Here is a 23959-nt window from a genome sequence, read left to right on the forward strand (position 1 = left end):
AGGCCGGTGGAGGCGCCGGTGAGTAAATGCCGCAGATTCTGGAAAGTTCTGATCAGTGCGATACATAAGGCTGAGGAACAGGGACCTCCCCTTTTGGGTCGGTTGTTGGGCGCCGGCGCCGGTGTGCTAGCGAGCGGCGGCGGCCGAGCAAGACAGTCAGCCCGAGCTGTGCAGCGACCTGCGGAGGCCGAGCGCCGCGTTCTCCCGGGGCATCTCTCCTGCAGCCGCCGCGGTCCCCGGGTATCCGGAGGCGCCCGTCAGGCCGAGTGTCCGTGTGTCTGTCCGAGTGACAGAAGCGCAGTCTGCCCCGCGGCTGGAGCTAGAGGCGGCGGCAGCGGCCGAGAAGGAGCAGCGCGAAGGAGCAGCGCGCAGACAGCCGGAGGACGCAGACCCAGACCCGAGGCGGAGGCGGACCGCGAGCCGGCCATGTCGGTGGTGGGGCTGGACGTGGGCTCCCAGAGCTGCTACATCGCGGTGGCCCGGGCCGGGGGCATCGAGACCATCGCCAACGAATTCAGCGACCGGTGCACCCCGTAAGTGGGAGTTCGCAGGGCGCTGGGGACAGGTTCTGGGGCTGGAGAGCGCCGGGGACCCGGGGCTCGCGGGCAGATGGAGGCGGCGTGGGGAGTGGCGCGCCCCTCGTGGGGGCTGGGAAGGGGTGTAGGCTCGCCGCCGCGGAGGGAGAGGAAGGGGTGCCTCGGGGATTCGCCGAGGCTAGACACTCCGGAACTCGGGTCTCCCGGGGTCGCCAGTTTGGGCAGAATTTCTGGGGGTCCGGCGGCGGCAAAGCCCGCGACTTCGCTCCGCGTACTTGGCCGGCTGCGCCCGGCTCCTTCCGCAGCCGCCCCCGGTTCCCCACCCGGCTTCTCGGTGCTGGCTGAGCCGCCCCCGGCAGCCCTCCTCCCTCCGCGCCTCTCTGTGCACACCGAGGAGTCCGGGCTGCCGAGCCGCTTCTTCCGCACTATGAATCTCGAAATGAACTGGAAGCTTCCAGAGCCTGGGTGCCGCTGCTTGGCCGGGGAGCCGGCAGTCTGTTGTTAGCGACCACAGAAACACTGTTGTGAAAGATAAATCCACCTCTCCTTACCCACTGTCACGGTTGCTGATGTTGTTTGTCTCAGTACTCAGAATCGTTTTGGGGAAACGTTATCGGAGCCATTCATAAGAATTCTAGACCCGAGTTTTTTTATTTTTTAATTTCGGAGCTGAAATAAGAGACAATAAAAATTGCCTGCTTTTGTAGCCGGAACTCCACGAGAAGGAAGGATGTTTTCTCTGACTTAAATGTTAATATTCCACAGCAGCGTGGGGTGAGCAAACAAACTAAAAAGGCAACTATTTCATGGGGTTATTTTCTGAAGAAAATGTATGCAAACGTACCTACATATTTGTATTGATGAAAATATTTGTTTGCTTTTCAAGGAAATTATTTTTTTCAAATGTACGAAAGTCTAAATGTACTAGAGATTTGTAAAATGGAACATTAACCCAAAGGTAAAAATGAGTTTATACAGTTATTTGCGGGCAGATGAACGCTTATTAAAGTGAATGGGAAATGAGGAAAAAAGCTAATATTGCTGATGACTTATTCCCATGCATCTAAGTTGCAAAACTATAGTGGTCTGTTTTTTGCCAGTGCAGGACTCTTAATTGGAGGTTAGTAAGAAAGATAACAGTATTTTTCAGACTTTCGTCCCTAGGTTCGGTTTATATCTTTGTTCTCTTTGATCTAATAAAAGAAAAGCTATTCAAAAGCTATTCTAGGAGGGAATGTTTGTTAAACCAGATTGTTGATTCAAGTGCATTGACTAGTGTTAATTACTATTTATTTCAATTTGATTATTCCCTTGGAAAATGAGTAGATCCAGTCTGCAAGTGAGTTTAGAAGGATACCAGTTTGGACTCTACTGTGAAGGTCTGTCTTCTGTTTGAATGTCTCCCTGGCTTTTAGGATGCTATTTAGCACCTGGTGGGATAATCTAGGTCCAGGATGATTCTGTTTCAGCAAGTTGAAACTTCCTCAGTGTGTTCCCATTTTACTCCTCTCATTTACCCAAGTAGGAGTAAGTGTAATCCAAAATTAGATTAGATTTGGATTAGTAATGCACAATTAGATCTCTTTTCTAATCCAAAACCTTAATCACTACCTCCTCCTCAAAAGACTTTTCTTGATCTTGTCTCTGTTGTGTTACTATGCATTTCCATTTTTTGTTACTGAGAAAGCTGTCTCATGGTTACAAATCATTTTCATCTCTTCAAAGCAGATTTAAATTAATGTAACTCATTTAATCTCTTCTCTCAAACATTTATATTCCATTCTGCTGTAACTTTTTAAGTAGAGTCTCCAGATAGGAACCTCTTTTGTGCTCTTTAAACTCTAAAGTCATAAACTTAGGTCCATCACTTGGGTTTACATAAAAGCTTTTCAATCTTAGAGAGGCAGATGGTATATGAGCACAAAAACAGGTATGACAGTGACATTTATGTTATTTTTGTATAGGGCGAAGTTTAATAATATTCTTATGTATGCAGAAGTATGCAGAATACTTCCTGAATTAATGTTAGTTCTTAGTAATTGGGAACCACACAGATGATACTAGTACTTGAGGTGGGGAGAAATATCTCCTAAGATGTGAGCAGACTTGGGGCAGTAGGATTGCAACCCAGATTTTATTCTCAGAACAGAGTTCAAGGGAACCTTTCCTCCAAAACACCCACACATAACCCTTGAGGCAATTTTTATTAGAATTTTCCTTGTCAGTTAAAAATGTCCACACTTACGCTTTTTTAACAGTTTTGAAACATTTGTTTTTTATTTCTTCTAGATCAGTCATATCATTTGGATCAAAAAACAGAACAATTGGAGTTGCAGCCAAAAATCAGGTATGTTCCTTAAGAGAATTCTGGCCCATTTTTTAAGGGGAGGAGTTTGAAAGATACATACAAGAGTATCAAGTGTCTTAAGTTTACCTGTTTTTGAGTTTTAAAAATGTAATTCAGGTATTCTTTTTGAAACCTTATGTGATTATTTTCCTGTTGTGTTCCTTTTCTCTTGATCTATTGAATAAGATCTGCTTTAAGACAGCCTGCTAATAAGACACTTGAAATTTTTTGGTGACATTTTTCTCAATACGCATTTAAGAATTAAATATTCTTTTTATAGAAGAAACCTCTAAGCTTCTGTATTTAAAAGCTTTTTGAGGTTACTTAATAATTCAGTAGGGCTAGGAGAACTTTTTGTCCAAACCTGTGCTCATATGGTAGCTGTTTGCTACTTGTGGCTGCCTAGTCAGTACTTGAAATGTGGCTGGTCTGAATTGAAATAGGAAGTAAATAAGATACAAGAGATTTTGAAGACTTTTCATTCCTTTTTTTTAAATCACCTATTAATTAGTTTTTAATGTTATATATAAAGCTCTCATTTATGGTTTACATTGTTTTGAACAATTTTTTAGAAAAATTTTTTAGAAAAATTTTTTTCAACAATATTGATTTTAATCCTTTGGGGGTAGAGAGAAAATAAAAATATATGAAATACTTTTTCAGGGACTTTAGGAAATAACATAAACAAGTCTAATTACAGAAAATAATATTGCTAAAAAGAAACAAAACCCTAAACTCTGAAATATGTTTTGATACTATATTGTGGCTAATTAGGTTGGAAGAGATACATGACAGGGGAACAGGGAAGAAAAATAGTTATACATACTCAAAATGAGGTACTCAAAAGGAGGGGGAACTTCAAAGGAGTAATAATCCCAAGTGTCTTCAAGCTAACAGAAGTCATAGCTCTTGTCTCTTAACTACTTACTGAACAAGGGTCCCAGTTTTTTTTTTTTCTTTGCATGAAAAATACTTTAAAGTAGAATTTTTAATCTAGAGTTTAACTAAAATATTTAACTGAAACAGTGGATTTAAAAAATAACCATCTTATAACAATTTGGCATGTTTCCCTCCGGTTCTTTTCTATTTCTGACCAAATATTTCTGTTTAACCTCTGTATCTGAGATATAAGTAAGTAAGTTGCTAAAAGAAACTGAGCAAATTTTAAGTATGCTCTGATTTAACAAACATGTATCAGTTGTGTAAGATACTATGAATTTAGTCTCATACTTAAAAACTGTGGCTCCCAAATGAAAAAAAATAAGCACATGCAGTTGAAAATATTGTCATTTTAGAACATTTTGAATGATCCTAACTTACATCTTCTGGAATAGTTATTATCTCATACTATTGCTAGGAAGAGTAGCCATCCATGTGTATCCTGGTGTAATAAGTGAACTTTAAAAAAATGTGATTTGACCATAGTGCTTCCAAATCTCCTTTTCATTCATTCATTGAATATAAAAATTAACAAGTTTAGTTAGGGGGGAATAAAAAAAGTGATAATAAAGTTACTGGATTACTGGCACTGTCTCGGAATTTATCTTGTAGATTTTAAAAATCTGCTTTAAAGTGTGTTCTGACATGGTTGTCCTCGTCTGTTTTCCTTAGATATTTTCTATAGGAGAAGAAAGTACAAATAAGCTATTCAATGATGGGAATGAAGGGCCCTAGAGAGGGTTTATGTCCATACCTAGGGTTGGTGTGAGTTGTATAAATGGCTAAATTGCTGTAGGTGCTGGTAGATAGCAAATTAGAGAAATTTAAAATCTCAAATTTCTTTTGCAGCAAATCACTCATGCAAATAATACCGTGTCTAACTTTAAGAGATTTCATGGTCGAACTTTCAATGACCCCTTCATTCAGAAGGAGAAGGAAAATTTAAGTTATGATTTGGTTCCAATGAAAAATGGTGGAGTTGGAATAAAGGTAATATAACTGAGCAACCACAGATTTCTAAATAAGAAGACTGTTTAATCTATTGAGAAAAGTACTAGCTCTTAAGAGTGCCTCAGATATCTTAATTGGTCAAGGTGGGGCTTTTTGTTTTGTTTTTCATATAATTCCTTTTAAAGTATAGTTAAGTATGTGCTAAATTGAGAATTATTCAGACAATAATTATATTGCTATAACATAATTTGTGTTCTAACTTTTTGGCAGTTGGAAACTTTAGGTTTGTTTGATAGTGTTTAGTCTAAACGGTGTTCATGAATCAAACAAATGTCTGTTCAAAGACAATCCAGCTGGAGTTTGAAGAGCAATAGTGTAATACAACCAGGAATCTTTTTTTAACTACCAGATGCATTCTTGTCTTATGATCAGCAGACAATATTTATTCTAGTGATTCATCTTTTCAATGGAAATTTACCACCATCTATAATGGTTTGACTAGAACTTTGGGAAATCTGTATTGGTGGTTTTCTTACCCCTTCCTCCTTCCTTTATTCCTCCTTTTGAAACAACAAAACAAATTTTGTAGGAAAGAATGTTTTATGTTAATATTAGCATTTACCACTAAGTATTACAGCGTTCACAACCTTTTTTTCCCCCTTAACATAGGTAATGTACATGGATGAAGAACATCTATTTAGTGTTGAACAGATAACAGCTATGTTGTTGACTAAGTTAAAGGAAACTGCTGAAAACAACCTCAAAAAACCAGTCACAGATTGTGTTATTTCAGTAAGTAGAATTCAGCAAGGAATTGTGTTTTAATTTGCCTTCTGTATTGAAGTATCAAATGTGTGAAAACTGGTTTATTACTAAGGATCAAAATTCTACTATTGATAATAATGTTCTGGACTATTTTAAAGTAGGTCTGAGTGGTATTTAAGCTAGAGGCTACAAAGCTTGTTTTGGGGTTTGTTTTTTGGTACCAGAGATTGAACTCCCAGACACCCCACCACTGAGCTGTATCCCCAGCCCTATTTTGTATTTAGAGACAGGGTCTCACTGAGTTGCTTAGCACCTTGCTTTTGCTCAGGCTGGCTTTGAACTTGTGATCCTCCTGCTTCAGCCTCCTGAGCTTTTGGGATTACAGGTATGTGCCACCATACCCTGCTGGAAGCTACACAGGTTTTAACTGGAGGTGGAAATCTGTGGGGCATTTAGAAAATAAATAGATTGACTGTCACATACTGTAGCAGTTAAATTCAACAGTATCAGCTTTAGTACTTTTCGGCTTTCCACAGATGAAAGAACTCAAAGTTGAGAACCAGTGCTTTAGGAGTTTTAAACTGTAGCCTAGTGGTGATGGTAAAACCAAGATTTTTATCACTGCCAATTCTGCTAGCTTCAGTGGAGAGGCAAATTATCAGAGAATATTTGAAGAGGATAAAGTCTTTTATTTTGATACCAGAAAGGCATTTGTAAATTCTGCTTTCACAAATGACTAGGATCACTGGTCTTCTGTGGTTATGTTCTCCAGTAGGATTGTCTATAATGGTCTTAATTTCAGCATGGTTTCTGCATTATAGCGAGCCTTGTGACTTGCCCAGACCAGTCAGAAGCCTTTATGGCAGCATATCCTAGGATGTGAAAGTGTATGGTAGAGCAGCTAGATTTTCCTATAACACCAAGTCCTGTCTCTGTTGCTTAGAGTAGTAATCACTAATCTCTGGTAAAAATAAAGAATTAAGTCAATAGTCATTGAGATATTTCTTTCTGAAATATCAATGAATACTTGGAAAAAATGTGGAAGTCTCTAAGTTTTGTGTTAGGTGTTTTCCTTTATTAATGATATATATCACTTTAGAGTGATCCTATGAATGTATTGATTTTTTTCTTCCTCATCAATGTCCTAGTTAAAATGATGTCCTTGAAGACAGTCAAAAGGAATTACTTACAGCTAGAGGTATAAGCCAGTACCATCAGAAACTTCAGCCTTTGCTGTTTTTGTTCTTTTATCTTTCAGGAGCATCAACATGCTTTGCCAAAAAGCACTTTTGTAATCTTAACCAGTCTACTGAATTATAAAGTAACTCAGAATCTGTTATAATTTTAAGGCAATCTTTTCAAAAGTAGTTACTGTTTCTATAAATTAAGGAACTTACTAGAAATTAAGTGTAAAGTTCTATTTCTGTTTTGGAACCTGGCCAGGAACCTACTTATTTGGACTCCTGTGAATTTATTACAAGTGGTTTGTGAAGAATTTAAATATTTTTGTGTTCTAGGTGAGCTAAAAGTTTTTTTTCTTGTTTATAGGTTCCCTCCTTCTTCACAGATGCTGAGAGGCGATCTGTATTAGATGCTGCACAGATTGTTGGCCTAAACTGCTTAAGACTCATGAATGACATGACAGCTGGTAAGAAAGTGTGTCTGTAGAAGTGACAAAATCCATAAAAGTTATGACACTCTGGGTGGTATTACTAAACACTTTTTCATGTAGAAGTAAAAAAACTTTTATAAAAAAACGTTAGATCTGAAAGCAAAAATTCAGCTTTTTTAGGTACTTGTCATTAATGAGAGCTTTGTCAAATTTATGAGTCCTATTAGAAAATTATTTCATATGTATATAAAATATAAGCGTGTGTTTAAATTATTTTTGAAGTCATTTCTTTGGTACTAAAGATTGAGCCCAGGGGCAGTTTACCACTGAATAAACACTCTCAGCCCCTTGTATTTTTTATTTTGAGGTAGTGTCTTGTAAATTGCCAAGGCTAGTTGGAACTTGGGATCCTTCTGCCTCTGAAAACAGGTGTTTGGGATATAACGATGGAGTACGTACACCATGCCTGGCCTGTATAATTTTTTTAATTAGGCAGGTTGGATTTAACTTACTATTTCCTTACATTGCTTTTATAGTTAAGAAACAAGTTTTTCCCCCAAATCCTAATGTTTAGGCATCAAAGCTACCTTGAGTACAAGTAATTGATTATGGTAATATTTTTTCCTCGTATTTTCAGAACTATAGTTGGGAGTTGAGTATTTGTCAGGTATTGAATTAAGCACATTCTGTTAGGCATTGTGCTAGATGCAGTAGATAATAGTAGTAGGCAAAGCTGTCACTGTTATTTCCTCCTGTATCAGTTTATTACTATTATTGATCAACTAAAAAGGGAGAGTAGTTTTTACACTTGAGTTATTTTCAGTGTACTTCTAATAGGTTTTTAAAAGGCTATTAGGTATACCTGTTTAGAAGTATAGTGATTTCAAAGTTCAGAAAATAACAGACCCTTTAATGCTCCAGTCTTCATGAAACAAGAAGCACTGCAGTTGCTGTAATTATGTAAGATTTTTTTATTTTTTATTTTTTTTGATAAGTAATCTCACTGCAGGTTATGGTTAAAAGTAAGTATTGTGTAATGAGTCCGATACTGTATCCATGTAAGTAAGTCCATTATTGTTTTCCATATAAGGAGAAAGGATAGAGCATTCGTGGTTCTAAAGTCAGAAAGAGAATAATAGATTCCAGAAAGTCATTGTAAAGTCAGATATAAAAAGGTTTCACTGTAATTGTTTTATAGTCAATTTTCCTGCATGTGTAATTATTTGTAACAATGAAATATCTAAGTATAAACCAAAGAATTGAAACATAGTTTACTTTTTGTAGTTGCTTTGAATTATGGAATTTATAAGCAGGATCTCCCAAGCCCAGATGAGAAACCTCGGATAGTGGTCTTTGTTGATATGGGACACTCAGCTTTTCAAGTGTCTGCCTGTGCTTTTAATAAGGGAAAATTGAAGGTAAGCATATATTGGAACTGTGTGACCAGATATATGAAATGTTGAATTTGTTGTGATTTTTAAGCTAATTCGCCTAGACTATTCTTGGTAATGAAGAGCTCTAGATAAAGATGTCAATATGGAATTGTTGCTAAGATTGATCTACATAAAAATGATGTAATTATTTTAGCATACTTCTAAGTTTTATCTATGTACATAGTAATTAAAAGTAAAGAGTACCTTAGAAATTTAGTGGGGTTTTTTTTGTTTTGTTTTGTTAGTATTTTGTAGTTACATTACTTTCAATTGATGAATTTCATGTTATTGTAATTTAAATGAGAAGTTGTGAACCTGTTAGCCTTCAGTTGTTTAAATAGCAATATTTAGGATTCTAATTACAAATGATGGGAAATGACCAGATTATTTGTTTTAACTAATTTAGGTACTGGGAACAGCTTTTGATCCTTTCCTAGGAGGAAAGAACTTTGATGAAAAGTTAGTGGAACATTTTTGTGCAGAGTTTAAAACTAAGTACAAGTTGGATGCAAAATCCAAAATTCGAGCACTCCTTCGTCTGTATCAGGAATGTGAAAAATTGAAAAAGCTAATGAGCTCTAACAGCACGGACCTACCACTGAATATTGAATGCTTTATGAATGACAAAGATGTTTCAGGAAAGATGAACAGGTGTGTCTTGAATTCTGCAGATGAAATCAATGTAACTTCTTGCTGAAATCATAGCCCAGGTGTCACTTGTAACTAGGATTCTTAGCTTGCATTTCAGGATCCTGTGCTACATGGCTTATGACTGAAAAGTCAGTGTTTTATCACCATTAGAATTTAGGGGCACTTCTGCAAAGAGGGTTTTCAAAAATATCTTCTAAGTACTCTGATGAGAAAGGTTTTTTTGTTTTTGTTCTCCACTTTTTGGTAGTCCTGGACCAATAATTAAATAATAGTTTCATAGATATTTTGATGTGAATGGAAATAAGTATTTAAGGTAATGAGAATCAGATCACATAAAACATTTGGGAACTAACATGGCAATTGTAAGAATATTAAAGTAATTTCTTCTAATAATAACTGTAGATCTGATTTTTTTTTTCCCAGCCCCTTTCCTGTACCTGTTTTATATATTTACAAAGGAAAAGGGGTTACAAACTATGGTAGCATTTAATTTAGGTTTATCTAGGGTATTTGGAGGAAAGAATGAAAAAGTGTTTCTCTTATTTGCTAAGGTCACAATTTGAAGAACTCTGTGCTGAACTCCTACAAAAAATAGAAGTACCCCTTTATTCATTGATGGAACAAACCCAGCTCAAAGTAGAAGATGTGAGTGCTGTTGAGATAGTTGGAGGCACTACACGAATTCCAGCAGTGAAAGAAAAAATTGCCAAATTCTTTGGGAAAGATATTAGCACAACGCTCAATGCCGATGAAGCAGTAGCCAGAGGATGTGCGCTACAGGTATTTTCTCAGCCCTGCTTGCTCTTGGTGTGCGTTCCTTAAACGGTTCCCACTTGATTTTCATCACGATGGGTAATTTAATAAACAGAGCCTTGTATCTAATTAGATTGCAGAAGGAAGTTACTTTTCAGTGAATCCATAGGCTGTGGAGGAGACAAGGACATTCAAATCTGGAAGAGCCAATAAACTTTATAAGAACAATTAAGTTGGTGTTTCTCAAACAAGAATTAGAAAAGATATGTTTCTGAGGGGATCACAGAAAACATAGCTGTAAAGCACTAATTAGCAGTGTGGCAGTGACAGTTAATGGTAAAACACAGGAGAGAATTAAGTGGGATGTCATAAGGAATAGATTTTCACATGGTTTTAGAAAATAGGGACCCTCTTACACCCCAAATTGATTTTTAACCTGCTTATAGAATAAGAAGGCAGCCCAGAAGTATAAAGTTAGTTTAGTGAAGCAAAAGCACCAAACCTAGACATTATTAGTACAATAAAACATATATTTAGAGTATTGATAGGCAATATGAATAATCAAATAGTTTTAACTAAAGTTAACCCATTGGATTAACTGTGATGTAGTTAGAAGGTTTTCTTCCTTTTTTTATAGCATAAAATGAGATTCTGTAAACAAACATGTCTGCCTTTTAATACTTAGGAAAAATATGTAGATACTTTGTAATGATACCCTTTGTATTGTTCTAGTATGTTTTATTGGATTTTGGGGTTTTTTCAAAACTTAGTAATGGAATAAGCCTCTTTAACTGATTCCCCCAAATGTTGGAGGTTCCTAGTTTTCTTAAAGCTAATTCTGAGCCCAGTATGGTGACACACTCCTGTAATCCCAGCGGCTCGGCAGGATGATACATGAGACAGGAGGATCGCAGTCCAAAGCCAGCTTTAGCAATGGCAAGTCGCTAAGCAACTCAGTGAGACCCCGTCTCCAAATAAAACACAAAATAGGGCTGGAATGAGGCTCAGTAGTTGAGTCCTGCTGAGTTCACTCCCCCTCCGCCCCCCAAAAAGACCTAATTTTGGCATCTCTTTGGAAGGATATCATACTAATTAGATATTTGGTTCATCTATTTATGATTTTTATATACTTTGTCTAAATGTGAACCTTCCACCTGACTTGGATGTTATTGGTTCCAATTTTGAAATTATTCATTTCATTCATAAAACTACTAGAAAATATGAACATATTTTTAGTTTTACCCTTTTCAGTTTTGATTGGTTCTTTGTAGTACTGGGAATTGAACCCTGGGGTGCTCTACCCTGAGCAACATCTCTAGCCCTTTTTTATTTTATATTTTGAGAAAGGGTTTCACTAAGTTGCCCTGGCTGGTCTCAGACTTGAAATAATCCTCCTATTTTAGCATCTCAAGTAATTGCTACCACTCCTTAGTCCCCTTTTCAGTTTTTAAACATTTGAAAAGTAATATGGACAGAATTGTCTGTGTATTTACACATTCCATTGTGTATCTACACATTCTAAAGAGAAAACAGCTTTTAAGTGACATTGCTTTAAGCAAGGCATTTTTGGGAAAAAAAAGAACCAATGTTTTTTCCCTAATCCTATAAAGCTTGGTATTGATTAACATTTACTGTCCTAAGGTATGATTTGCCTTTCTAGTGGTTGGCATGGTATTTGGGTAGTAAATAAATTATTTGTGCTTAAGATGACATATGCTCTAAGTAGTTTTCAATTTCACCTAAAACCTGCCCATCACATTAGAATTGAGTTTTATTTTAAAAGATGAGTGGAAATTAATCATAAGCTCATGATAATTCTTTTCATATTTTTCCCTCAAGTGTGCGATCCTTTCCCCAGCATTTAAAGTTAGAGAGTTTTCCGTCACAGATGCAGTTCCTTTTCCAATATCTCTGGTCTGGAACCACGACTCAGAAGATACTGAAGGGTATGTAGTAGATGTTGTCTTTAATATATAAAAGGTAAATGAACAAATAACTTTTATGGTAGAGTGCTTACCTGTGATTTTCAACAACCAAATCTATTAAAACATCTCTAATTTTGGTACTTTAAAATAAGATGAAATTGACAGATTTTAGAATGTCTCTTCTCTGTTTAAATAGCAAAATAAGTTCACATATTTGAAATACTGAGTATTTTTTCCTTTCTTCTCTAGTGTTCATGAAGTGTTTAGTCGAAACCATGCTGCTCCTTTCTCCAAAGTTCTCACCTTCTTGAGAAGGGGACCTTTTGAGCTAGAAGCTTTCTATTCTGATCCACTAGGAGTCCCATATCCAGAAGCAAAAATAGGTAAGAAGTTAATTCTATATATTTTGCTCTTTGAGTTGAAGACGTAGTTGAAGATGTAGCTTACCATTCAGTGTAGAAACTTAAATTTTTTCTTATTCTTAGTAATATTCAGTGAAAGAGAATTCCATGTGAAAACATTTTCAGTTTAGAATCATGTTGATGGTGAAACGGGTTCATTTTACTGATCGCCACACTGACCTATACAGATATGATGACTTGCCTGTTCTGTTGTCATGTTCAAGTAATGATTGAGGAACACGTCAGGTATTTTCCTACTTCTGACGTAGGCCATACTTAAAAGGATTACTGGCTACTTTTACTGTTAACCTTTCTTTTTTTATTTTATTTTTATTTTTTTAGTAGTAGTTGGACATACATTTATTTATTTGTTTATTTATATATGGTGCTGAGGATCAAAGCCAGGGCCCTGCACATGCTTGGCAAGTGCTCTACCCCTGAGCGACAATCCCAGCTCCTACTGTTAACCTTTCTTCTAGGTGAAATGTATTTCAGGATGACACTTCCAATGCAAAATATCACTCAGATTGTTAAGGATTTTGTACCTTTTCTAGAGAAGCATTTCCTTTGGGAGGTTGGACACTGTCCATCCACTTTTGCTCATAGTAAATTCTTTCTGTTTCCCAGACTGCAGATAAAATTTGCAGTATTGCTAGGTTCTCTTTAGGGTTTAACCTTGCCCTCATCCCTTTTTTTGAAGAAACTCTTTGAAGGGTCCAACCTGACCAGTTGTGTTTTGTTTCTTGACTAAATACTAAAATGTTCTGACCCACAGTTTGTTTTATTTTTAAACATTTGTCACAAATTTATTGGTAGCAAAATAGCATGAGAAATTATACTGTAAGATTTTGGTAGGTTTAATTCTGTGCATTAATTCTCCATTGTGCAGAAGATAAAATCTAACCTTTAAATTTGGCGTATCTAATTTTTCATGTTTACCCAAACTGAAAACCTTGTACACATGGAAAGAGCCATGTTACATCCCACTCTCCTGAGAGTCTTCTTGGATGTCTGAGAGTAAATGTTACTTCCTGAACTAGTGATGTGACAGTTGATCAAGGTCTAGTCTGGCATCTTTCACTGACCTAGTAATTAAATCTGTAACTTTCTGTGTTTTTGTGTAGATAACACCTTAAATTTAATACTCAACTAATTTGATGCTTTGCACATAATAGCTTCATACTACTTCCCAAAAGTTCAGTGGTATCTGTAATAACCATACTATTGCTGGAGATGATAAACACTTGGTTCTGTAGTAAAGTGCTCATTTAAAAATTAACTTGGTCCTCAGAAATCATCGATGGTTAGGTAACTTGTTGCAGGTCACACACCCAGGATTCACTCTAAAGCATTAACTAAATAAAGATGTGGAATCATTCTATTACATATAATAATTTTAGGCATTGATACAAGTTTTAGCTTGCTTTCCATATTTAAATATTTGGTTTTTTAATCAGAAAAATAGTATTCGCTGAAAGACATCATGGGATTAAAAATCAGCATATATGTTAAACCTGAAAAATTTTCAAGTCTTGTTTGTGCTTATACATCTACAGAAATTGGATAGAAGGAAACAGAAATTGCTTTTCATTACTGTTATCTGAAACCCATATCAGCTTAGTATACGCTTGAATAGCCAAGAGAAGACCCTTCCCTGTGAGATTTTTAAGACTAATCTTAAGAATTGTATGTATGCTGTACAATTAATACGTGTATTTTGAGATCATAGTGTACCTTACAAGTTGGATCAAGGGAGAAGATTTTGAAATTGTACTTCTAAGCTATGTTTCTTGGCATTTGCCTACTGTATAGAGGTTTAGGTTGAACTCTAAAATTGTCTTATTTCTTTTTGTTCTAGGCCGCTTTGTAGTTCAGAATGTTTCTGCACAGAAGGATGGAGAAAAATCTAGAGTGAAAGTCAAAGTGCGAGTCAACACCCATGGCATTTTTACCATCTCTACAGCATCTATGGTGGAGAAAGTCCCAACTGAGGAGAATGAAGTATCTTCTGTTGAAACAGACATGGAGTGTCCAAATCAGAGACCACCAGAAAACTTGGACACTGATGTAAGTTAGCTGATAAATCTTTGCATTTGAATATAGAATGAACTTAATTCTAAGCTGTCAGAGAAGGGTCAAAATGTTTTTTCTCTTCATGAATAATTTTGATCAGAATTTTCTGTAATAATAGTTTGCCAGTTTATGGTAATATACAAGAATTTAGGGTATTATGATTAAGTTCTTTATAACTGAATTTAAAATCACTGGTATATAATTTAATTGAAGTAAAGTTTCTTTAGTTTTTTTTAAGACTATACATTAAGTCAAATGTCAACTGATGGATATCAAAAAAAAGACTACTACTTAATCTATTTGGCAGAATTGTAAAGCTGAAAAAGATGATGTTTTTAATTGTATGGCAAATTTGTCTTCGGTGTTCCAGAACTTGTTTATTTCTGGGCTTTAATCAGAAATCACTTTAATGAACAGGTAGTGTAGGTGTTTTGGTTAAGATAAAGGGCAGTGTTGGTATCAAGCGGTCACTGTTAAATCATTCCCACAACATTGAAGCAACATCTAAACCTTAGTTTTAGTCTCATCCAGAAACTCTTTACAGTAATGAGTTGTATGGCTAGTGTCACGTACTGTCTCAGTCTCTTAGTACCTTTTGGATATCAGTGGTGCCTTGCTTCTCAGTACTTCAGTGTCTGCTTTAGATTTTTGAAGCTTTGAAAGAAAAATATGGGTGACTTCAAGATTAGACAGAAAATGTTAACTTAGAATTTTAAGCTTCTCCCAAAGATCATAACAAGCACTGATTGTTCGGAGATGGGGGCTACTACAGAAAGATCGGAAAATTAGTAGGCTTCATTTTTCTTCCTTTTAGCAGAGTTTTAATCAGGATTGGTAACATGTAGCATGTAGCATTTATTCTTTATCCTAAAGAGTCTTTGAGGTACAAATGTGTGAGTCACAAGATGAAAGTGGGATGGAGAGGGTCTCCGATATCTGTAAGCTGAATGATAAGCCCTGGAATAACTGACAGTTGGCCATTTTATGAAGCTATTTCTATTTCCAATGGAAATGGAGGTAATGTCGATGCATGACGGCTGCTGGTGAAACTAGGTTTTGGAAATCTTGTTTCTGGGAAAGAGGCCTTGAGTGGAAAGCCTGTTGCCTGTGCTTCTGAGAACTAATATCTATATACAGTTAGGTGAAAGTTTCTTGGAGGGGAGTTCTTGATTGTCACCATCAGTCAAATGCTTAGCTGTGTTACTTAACTGTATTAACTGCTGTCATTCACAGAATTTCTTACAGGTTAAAATTTTCTAAGAAGTTTCCGGGTACTTTGTGTTCGTTTTGCTTTTATCCAGTACTTTTTCTGCCCACCTGTTACGAGTTCAGAAATTGAGTGTACTGTCTTTGGTGCCCTGTGACTTTATAAATTCATACAAGTACACCTGCTTTCTACATCCTTTGTGCCTGGGCTTTCATTTCAGAAAAATATCCAGCAAGACAACAGTGAAGCTGGAACACAGCCCCAGGTACAAACTGATGGTCAACAAACCTCACAGTCTCCCCCTTCACCTGAACTTACCTCAGAAGAAAACAAAATCCCAGATGCTGACAAAGTGAGTGACTCTTCCAGTTCATTCCATTAGACGATGTTGCAACATGTAATCATTAATGATATTAAATCTGAAGTTTTAAGAGCAAGCTCCAAATGATTTTATTCTGTGTAGATTTTTTTCTGTTCATTTTCTGTGTTATTCATCTAAAACCAGATATAGAGGTACTCAAGCTCAGCTAAGGAAACTGAATGTTCTGCTTTAGACCTAAAAGTGTCTCTTGATTAACTGCTACTCCAAGTAACAAGAGACTAATGCAAAGTGTTTGTTGTCTTCTAAAGGGCAGAGAGGTATTTGCTAAGGCCAGAGGCAGAAAGATACATCCCACTGTGGATGATCAGTCTCACTTGAGTTAATCAGGTGATAAATACATGGGCTATAGGAGTTAAATCTTTTTTCTCCTTTCAAGTTATCTGTCAAATTTGAGTAATTAAATAACCAGATTGCATTTTCAAAGAAATTATTCTTTGGAAGCTAAATTAAATAGTTGTATAGAGTCCCTTGAAAATGACAGCTTCTAATCAAACCTTTCAAGCTCATAGTCTGATGGGTATCGAGAAATAAACACCCTTTTACTTTGCAGAAGTTCATTCTCTCCAGGTGGCATGTAAATTACCAGTCTATTGTTGGTAGTTTGGATTTTCTTCCTTTCTGAAGATAAGGTGTTTTTTTTTTTTTTTTTTTTTTTTAAACTCAGGCACATCACAGAATTGTTTGTTGTAGGGGTTAAGATGAATTTTATGTGAATTAAAAGTTTCCAGTTTTTAATTTGCTGTGATTAATCTCTGGGCCTCTTAATATGCTCTGTAGGTTCTGACTGATTTCTAACAACTACTGCCTTTTTCTCCTGTTAACAAGTCATGTGGTGATGGGTGGTTATTTGGAAAAATACCTACTTAATTTCAACTAATCCCCTAGATTAGAGTTGAGCATTAACTAGCTTGTGCTGATATAGTCTCAGTACCTGTCTAGCAGATGGCATTGGGTAGAATCTTGTGTTCTTAGTGGTAGGTGGGGTCACAGTCTCAGCCCTTTAGAACATTATCACACTCACTTGGAGTTCCTCTTCCGTTCTGTGTTGGGATGCCATTTCGTGATTATCTTGGTTTCGTGGGTAGTTGGTTTGTTTTGTTCTGCCTTCCCTTTACTCAGCTGCCATTTGTGTCCTGTCATCTATTTTGTTCCCTGAGGATCTGTTGCATTCGTGTGTCTTGCTGGGTTTGGGGATCATCTGATTCACTTTTCCTTCTTGTGGATTATGCCCTCAGTGTGCTCACTACATGAGGGGTCGCATATCCACTGGAAGGAAGAAGACCTAGGCCCACAGGCTGGCTGACTAGAACACCACTGGTGATTCAGCTTATGGCATTTAATGGATAAGTGATCTCTAAGGAACGCCGGAACATGAGTCTGGCAGACGTGATTATAGTCCCATCAATAATTTTAGTCAAGTTATTGACCGTCCTAGTCCCAGTTTCTTGAGTCAAGTGCTTACCGTTTTAATGTCCTCTATAACATGAATCATCTCATGACAGTGATTATTGTATCTCGTGGGCTGTGCTTTTCCCATTTTCCAGTTCTAGCCATTTGGATACATGTTGTACACCTTGGTTATCATCTAATTTGTTTTATGGTCGAATCTTCTCAATTATGTTGTTTATCATTTGTGGCAGGAAATGTGCTATGCACCTGAAGAAATGGAAATACATAGAAAAGGCTTGGAAAATTGAATGTCCCAGGAAATACTTCTTTAGCCCTGTATTTACATATTTTGAAAAACCTACAGTATCCGTTATCTGAAAAGCATGGGATTTGGGGTTTTAGAATATCTGCACTATTTCGTGTACATGATGAAATATTTGGGGGATGGGACTCAAATCTAACACTAAATATGTGTTTCATATATACTTAATACCTGTAGCCTAAAGTTAATTGTATTCAGTATTTGAAGTGCATCTGTTTGACTGTGACTTAGTATACGCTTGAAATCAGCTGTGGAATTTTCCACTTGTGGCAGGCATCAGGTGGATACTGAAAGAGTTTCAGATTTTTGAAACTTCAGATTAGGGATGTTCAGTATTATTTGCATCATCATCCTATTCAGATTAGGAATCAGTTTAGATTAGGGATGTTCAGCCTGTATTATTTGCATCATCATCTTATTCATTACTTTAAAACTTTTAAGAATTTCTTGTCACTTTGCAGAAGTGCTAAGAAATCACATAACTCAAAGGCAAATGGTGGAAATAATACAAGTGTGTCTACATAATGAATTTTTAAAGGCATTCAGTGTAGTGCTAATACTGGGATATAGTGACCAAAATACAATGTTAGGAATTGAGTAAATCTTAACATCTAAAAAAGTAAAGGTAAAAAGTTTGTTATTGTCAGATTCTAGACTATAAAGTTACTGGTAATTTAAAAATTTTAACTGTTGAGATTGACAAACCTGCTTTAAAAGGATTGGAAAGTAAAGACCTGTGTAGAAAAACATTAACAGCAAAGATTTAAGAAGGAAAAAAAAAATCCCAATCTATAAAGGAGGGCATATTTAAGCTTACTTGAAGCCCTGATTTAAAATGGGCAGTTTGGAATAGATAATCTTGGTGATTTTAGGGATTTTGTTTTATCAGTAAGTACGATGGATTTTTGTTTTTCAAGAATTGTTTAAGAATTTTTCTATTTCTTTTTTCTACCTCTTCCCAAGGCAAATGAAAAGAAAGTTGACCAGCCTCCAGAAGCTAAAAAACCCAAAATAAAGGTGGTGAATGTAGAACTACCTATTGAAGCCAACCTGGTCTGGCAGTTAGGGAAGGACCTTCTTAACATGTATATTGAGACAGAAGTAAGTACTAAATCCTTTTTATTTTGGAGTATATGTATCTGTTTTGGTCCTGTTACTACTCATTGCTAATTGATAAAGGGTTACAATTCTTTCCTATATCTCAAGTTTTATATGGTTTTAGGGATGAAATAAAAATCAATGAATTTGCATACATACTTAATTGAGCTCCTGGGTTATTGTTCTTGCTGTAAGATTGCCTCTGTTCTGGTGAAGAAATTGGATGAGACTATCCCAGCACAGAGTGCATGTAGTAGGGTGGAATCTAGTCCATATGAAATAATTCTGTTAACAACATTTGGTGCTTTTTTGTAGTCTGAAACTCTAGGATTCTGTGTAAATGATATATAATATGTAAATAATACACCCTTTTACTGAGTTGGAGCATCATGATTAGAAATCTTACCAGTAAATTATAGTCTATTTACATTTTTAAATGTAGTGCAAAATGGTGTGATCATACATGGCTGGTATTAATTCCAACATGGTACAACCGTACAGGAAGACAAAATTGTATTTATTATATGCTAAAAAGGAAACAACTTCACACTAGAGTTGGGGCCAGGGTGTAGCTCAGTGGTGGAGCACTTGTCTAGCATGTGCAAGGAAGGCCCTGGGTTCCATCTCCAATACCATAAAAATAACAACTGTGATTAACTAGTTAAAAAATTAACTTGGTTATTGCAAGATCATAATAACCTTTTCTGTTTGCTGACAGGGGAAGATGATAATGCAGGATAAATTGGAAAAAGAAAGAAATGATGCTAAAAATGCAGTGGAGGAATATGTGTATGAGTTCAGGGACAAGCTGTGTGGACCATATGAAAAATTTATATGTGAGCAAGTAAGTTTCAGAGCTGTTTTATTCAGATAGTCTCATGTAAAGATTCTGACATTTATACTTCTAGGTTATGTAACTTGAGCTTTTCAAAAATAGAAATTAATTCAAAAGTAGAAATTATGTAAACAAAGTTGTAGAGAAGTGAGGCTCTCTAGTGATGTGCAGTTTCATGTTATCCATAAGAGAACCCGTCAGATATTCACTTTACTTCTGTGGCATCTCAGTTACAGAGGCTAAAAAGATAAAGAAGATAACCCATGTTTCACAGGCCTCAGACCTTTTTATCAGGGTTTTAGAGGACACCGTGCTCTCAGCAGCCTTCTCTTCTCCCCTAAGACTTGCCCAGCCGTTCACTGTGTCATCAGCATCATTGTTCTTCTTAGCCCTTTGCCCTCTTCCTGGTCGGTGTGGCTCTGAGTAAATCCCAGAAGCACGACTGAGAAGGAGGAGACTTTAAAATAGTGTGAGAGGTTAATTCTGAAGTACTAGTCTGAGGGTCTGTGGGCTTTTCTAGTGTAGTTCACTTCTTGGCCCTGTCCTGGCATTTCCTGGGGTTTTTACATTGGGATTCTGAACTAGGGGTGACCCAACAAGCCTATGTCTCAAGAGGCTAGAAGTACATACCTCGTATGAATAGGTTGGTAATGATCTTTTTAAATGTGTTCAGTGATTGGATTAATAACTGGTATAGCTTCCCTTTTAATATTTGAGAGTTTGGGAAGTGAATAGAAAATGAATAATTGAGACATCATTTTTTGGAGAATAATCACATAATTGCTCATTTATAACCAGTGTAGTTCAATATATAAATTGCCTAAAAGTAGGCTTCTAAGATGCAGTATGTTAAGTTAGGAGACTGGTTACCAAAAACACTGAAAGTCCCTATGTATCCAGACAGAAGCTACACAAAATCTGAGTTCCTCATGCCAAATATTTAGAGCTAAACAGTGTTGGTATTTTTCAGTGAAGGGAGGCCAGTCTAACTCAAGTGTCTTCCTGGATGAGGAGCTGGCTGGTCTTCAGTCTTTCTTAGATGCCTTTTGTTTTGTTGTAAAGACTCCTGAAGCAGGACTGCCTCTAATCTTGTGTTTTCCTTATAAGGAACACCAAAATTTTTTGAGACTCCTCACGGAGACTGAGGACTGGCTCTATGAAGAAGGAGAGGACCAGGCTAAGCAGGCATATGTTGACAAGTTGGAAGAGTTGATGGTAGGCTATTCTCCCCTAAAAAGGTGGTACTTGCGTTGTGCACAACAGATATGTAAAGTACAATTGTAGCAACTATTAATTTATTATATTTTATATTAGAAAATTGGCACACCAGTTAAAGTCCGATTTCAAGAAGCTGAAGAACGACCAAAATTGTTTGAGGAACTGGGACAGAGGCTGCAGCACTATGCCAAGATAGCTGCTGACTTCAGAAACAAGGTAGTCCAGCTTTTTGTACATACTGAGGGTTAACTTGGATTCTGATAAGCTAGCATTTAGACTGAGCAGTTTTGATCAAGGGTTAAATATTCATAAGTGAGGAAATTTTGGTATTTGAGACCAGGTAGTAGATTTGAACTTTGTGGAAAATTGGGCCAAATTCAATTTTTTTATTTTTTTACTATTAAATATGTAATTTTATAGTGTATATTTTTTTCTGTTTAGGATGAGAAATATAACCATATTGATGAATCTGAAATGAAAAAGGTTGAGAAGTCAGTTAATGAGGTGATGGAGTGGATGAACAGTATCATGAATGCTCAGGCCAAGAAGAGTCTTGACCAGGATCCAGTTGTACGGGCTCATGAAATAAAAGCAAAAGTCAAGGTAAGTGTTAACGTCTCATGTGTACTACTGGGTTCTCTTATGGATTTAGTAAGACAGACTTTCTTAGTTCATTATTGCTATCACAAAATTTAGATGGCTTCATAGATTTCAGTTGAGTTCCATTTATTGATTGAGTTCAACTGTGTGTTTGTAGAGTTCATGTCACGTGTCAACAGTTTTTCTAGGACTTAAGACATTCTGTATACAAAGTAATATCCCCGCCTCTGTGGCACTCATGTTCTTAGGGCAGGAAGACCAGTAGTACCAGGTACATGACATGTCAGATGGTGTTACATGCTGAGGGGGGAAGTGAAGTAGGGTGTCTCAGTCAGCATTTGTGCTGCTGTGACTAAAGGATCTGACCAGAACAACTATGAGGAGGAAGTGTTTATTTGAGGGCTCATGGTTTTAGAGGTCTTAGTCCCTAGAAAGCTGGCTCCATTCCTCAGGGCTCAAGGTGAGGCTGAACATCATGTCAGGAGAGAGTAGCAGAGGGAAGCAGCTCACATCATGGTGATCAAGAAGCAAAGAGAGACTCCACTTGCCAGATAAAAATATACTCCAAAGCCACCATCCTCTAGCCACACCCTACCACTTCAATTAATCCCATCAGGGATCAATTCACTGATTGGGTTAAGACTCTAACAACCCAATCATTTCTCCTCTGAACCTTCCTGCGTTGTCCCACACGTGAGCTCTTGGAAGACACTTTAGGGTAAAGAAGGGCTAGGAAATCCCATGCTGTGGAGAGGACCCAGGTGAATATATGATAACTTTCTGAGATTCAGAAGAATGCCCACTTTTCTTTTGATTGGACTTCGAGCTATATAGTTTGGGGCAAGTGTTATGAAACGAAATTCTTATATGGATAATTGGAATTAATAGAAAAATGCTGGGTCAGGTATTTGGAGAAATAATTGAAAGTAAACTGAGAGGATCCGAGTAAATCTGATTATTTGTTTTCTTAGGAATTGAATAATGCTTGTGAGCCTGTTGTAACACAACCCAAACCAAAAATTGAATCACCCAAACTGGAAAGAACTCCAAACGGCCCAAATATTGATAAAAAGGAAGAAGATTTAGAAGGCAAAAATAATTTTGGTGCTGAACCTCCACATCAGAATGGTGAATGTTACCCTAATGAGAAAAGCTCTGTCAATATGGACTTGGACTAGGTGACATTAAATCGGCATATTCCTTCAATTAATGAAATATTTTTGTCATAGTATGTGATTCTACATAACATACTGAGACTATTTATATTTTCTTTTTTAAGGATGTCTAGAGATTTTGTGTATTATATGGAAAAGAAAAAAGCTTAAGTCTGTAGTCTTTATGATCCTAAAAGGGAAAATTGCCTTGGTAACTTTGAGATTCCTGTGGAATTGTGAATTCATACTAAGCTTCTGTGCAGTATTACCATTTGCATCACTGAGGATGAAACTGACTTCTGTCTTTTGGAGAAACAAAACTCTACTGCTTATTCAAGAGGGCTGGGATTAAAATCTAAGCATTTGTTCTGCCAAGGTAGTTTTCTTGCATTTTGCTCTCCATTTCAGCATGTGTGTGGGTGTGGATGTTTATAAACAAGACTAAGTCTGATTTTATAAGGGCTTTCAAAAATTAATTCTGTCCAATAGAATGATTTTGCTTTCATTATTAAAAAAATCCAGTGAATAACAAAGCTAGTGAAATGTGTTTAGCAGCATGCAAAACAAAAACTTAAAGTTCTCTCATTACACAGTACATTGTCATGTGAAGGTGTGAAATGGAAGAAATGTTGATCCTGTTGTAACTGATTGTGAAAACTTTATGAGCTTTAAAATAAAGTTCATCCTATGGTGTCATTTCTAAACTGTTAGTTTTGTCACTGACTTAAAAATGGGATAAGAGAAGAAAAGTATGAATTATTGTATCAGAAATTGTTACTTACTATAAATATTTCTCCTTTAAATGAAAATCACTTTCTCCTGCAAGAAAAGTAGCATCTGTTTATCACATTTAAAATTTCTTAAAAAACTGACTTTTTTTGTGTGTGTGAATATTTATTATACATGATGGTCATGATGGTGGTTTTTTGTTTTGGTACCAGGGAACAAACCCAGAGGTGCTTAACAACTAAGCCTCATCCCCAACCCCCCCCACCACCACCACCACCTTTTATTTTTTTTGAGACCGTGTCTCACTAAGTTGCTGAGGCTGGCTTCAAACCTGTGATCCTCCTACCTTAGCTTCCCAAGCCACAAAGATGACAGGCATGCACAACAAGATCCAGCAAGGTGGTGTTTTTTAAAAGAGTAAATATCCGAAGAGTTTTCAGTAAGTATAGTTCAGCATATTTCACAGCTGGATGAATTCCATTATTAACACATAACCTAAAATTATTTTAACCAATCCCACTATTGTTGGATTTAGGTATTTCTCAACTTTGCTATTCTAAACGCTGCAGTGAATCTCGTCTATCTGGTCATTTTCTAAGGACAAAGTTGAAGTGTTGCATGGGGTGGGAAGCAGACACC

General features: G+C 36.7%; 1 protein-coding gene across 3 annotated transcripts; it reads left to right on the forward strand.

The window, feature by feature from the left end:
- On the forward strand, positions 1-23295 carry Hsph1 (heat shock protein family H (Hsp110) member 1). Of its 3 annotated transcripts, XM_076872682.1 has the most exons (19): positions 341-533; positions 2826-2883; positions 4672-4812; positions 5443-5565; positions 7087-7186; positions 8435-8568; positions 8990-9234; positions 9786-10014; positions 11827-11933; positions 12162-12295; positions 14172-14380; positions 15814-15945; positions 18650-18787; positions 19503-19628; positions 20727-20834; positions 20934-21053; positions 21279-21440; positions 22409-22615; positions 22717-23295. In XM_076872682.1, the coding sequence occupies exons 1-18, from the start codon at positions 427-429 to the stop codon at positions 22613-22615; spliced, it is 2580 nt and encodes an 859-aa protein (XP_076728797.1). In that variant the 5' UTR covers positions 341-426; the 3' UTR covers positions 22717-23295. The 3 variants fall into 3 exon arrangements, with proteins under 3 accessions (XP_076728799.1, XP_076728797.1, XP_076728798.1); XM_076872684.1 differs by having other exon boundaries at positions 1-533; positions 22409-23295; XM_076872683.1 differs by lacking the exon at positions 15814-15945 and having other exon boundaries at positions 22409-23295.
- The last annotated feature ends 664 nt before the right edge of the window (positions 23296-23959 follow it).

The sequence above is a fragment of the Callospermophilus lateralis genome, chromosome 12 (genome assembly GCF_048772815.1).
Source record: "Callospermophilus lateralis isolate mCalLat2 chromosome 12, mCalLat2.hap1, whole genome shotgun sequence".
Taxonomy (NCBI): Eukaryota; Metazoa; Chordata; class Mammalia; order Rodentia; family Sciuridae; genus Callospermophilus; species Callospermophilus lateralis.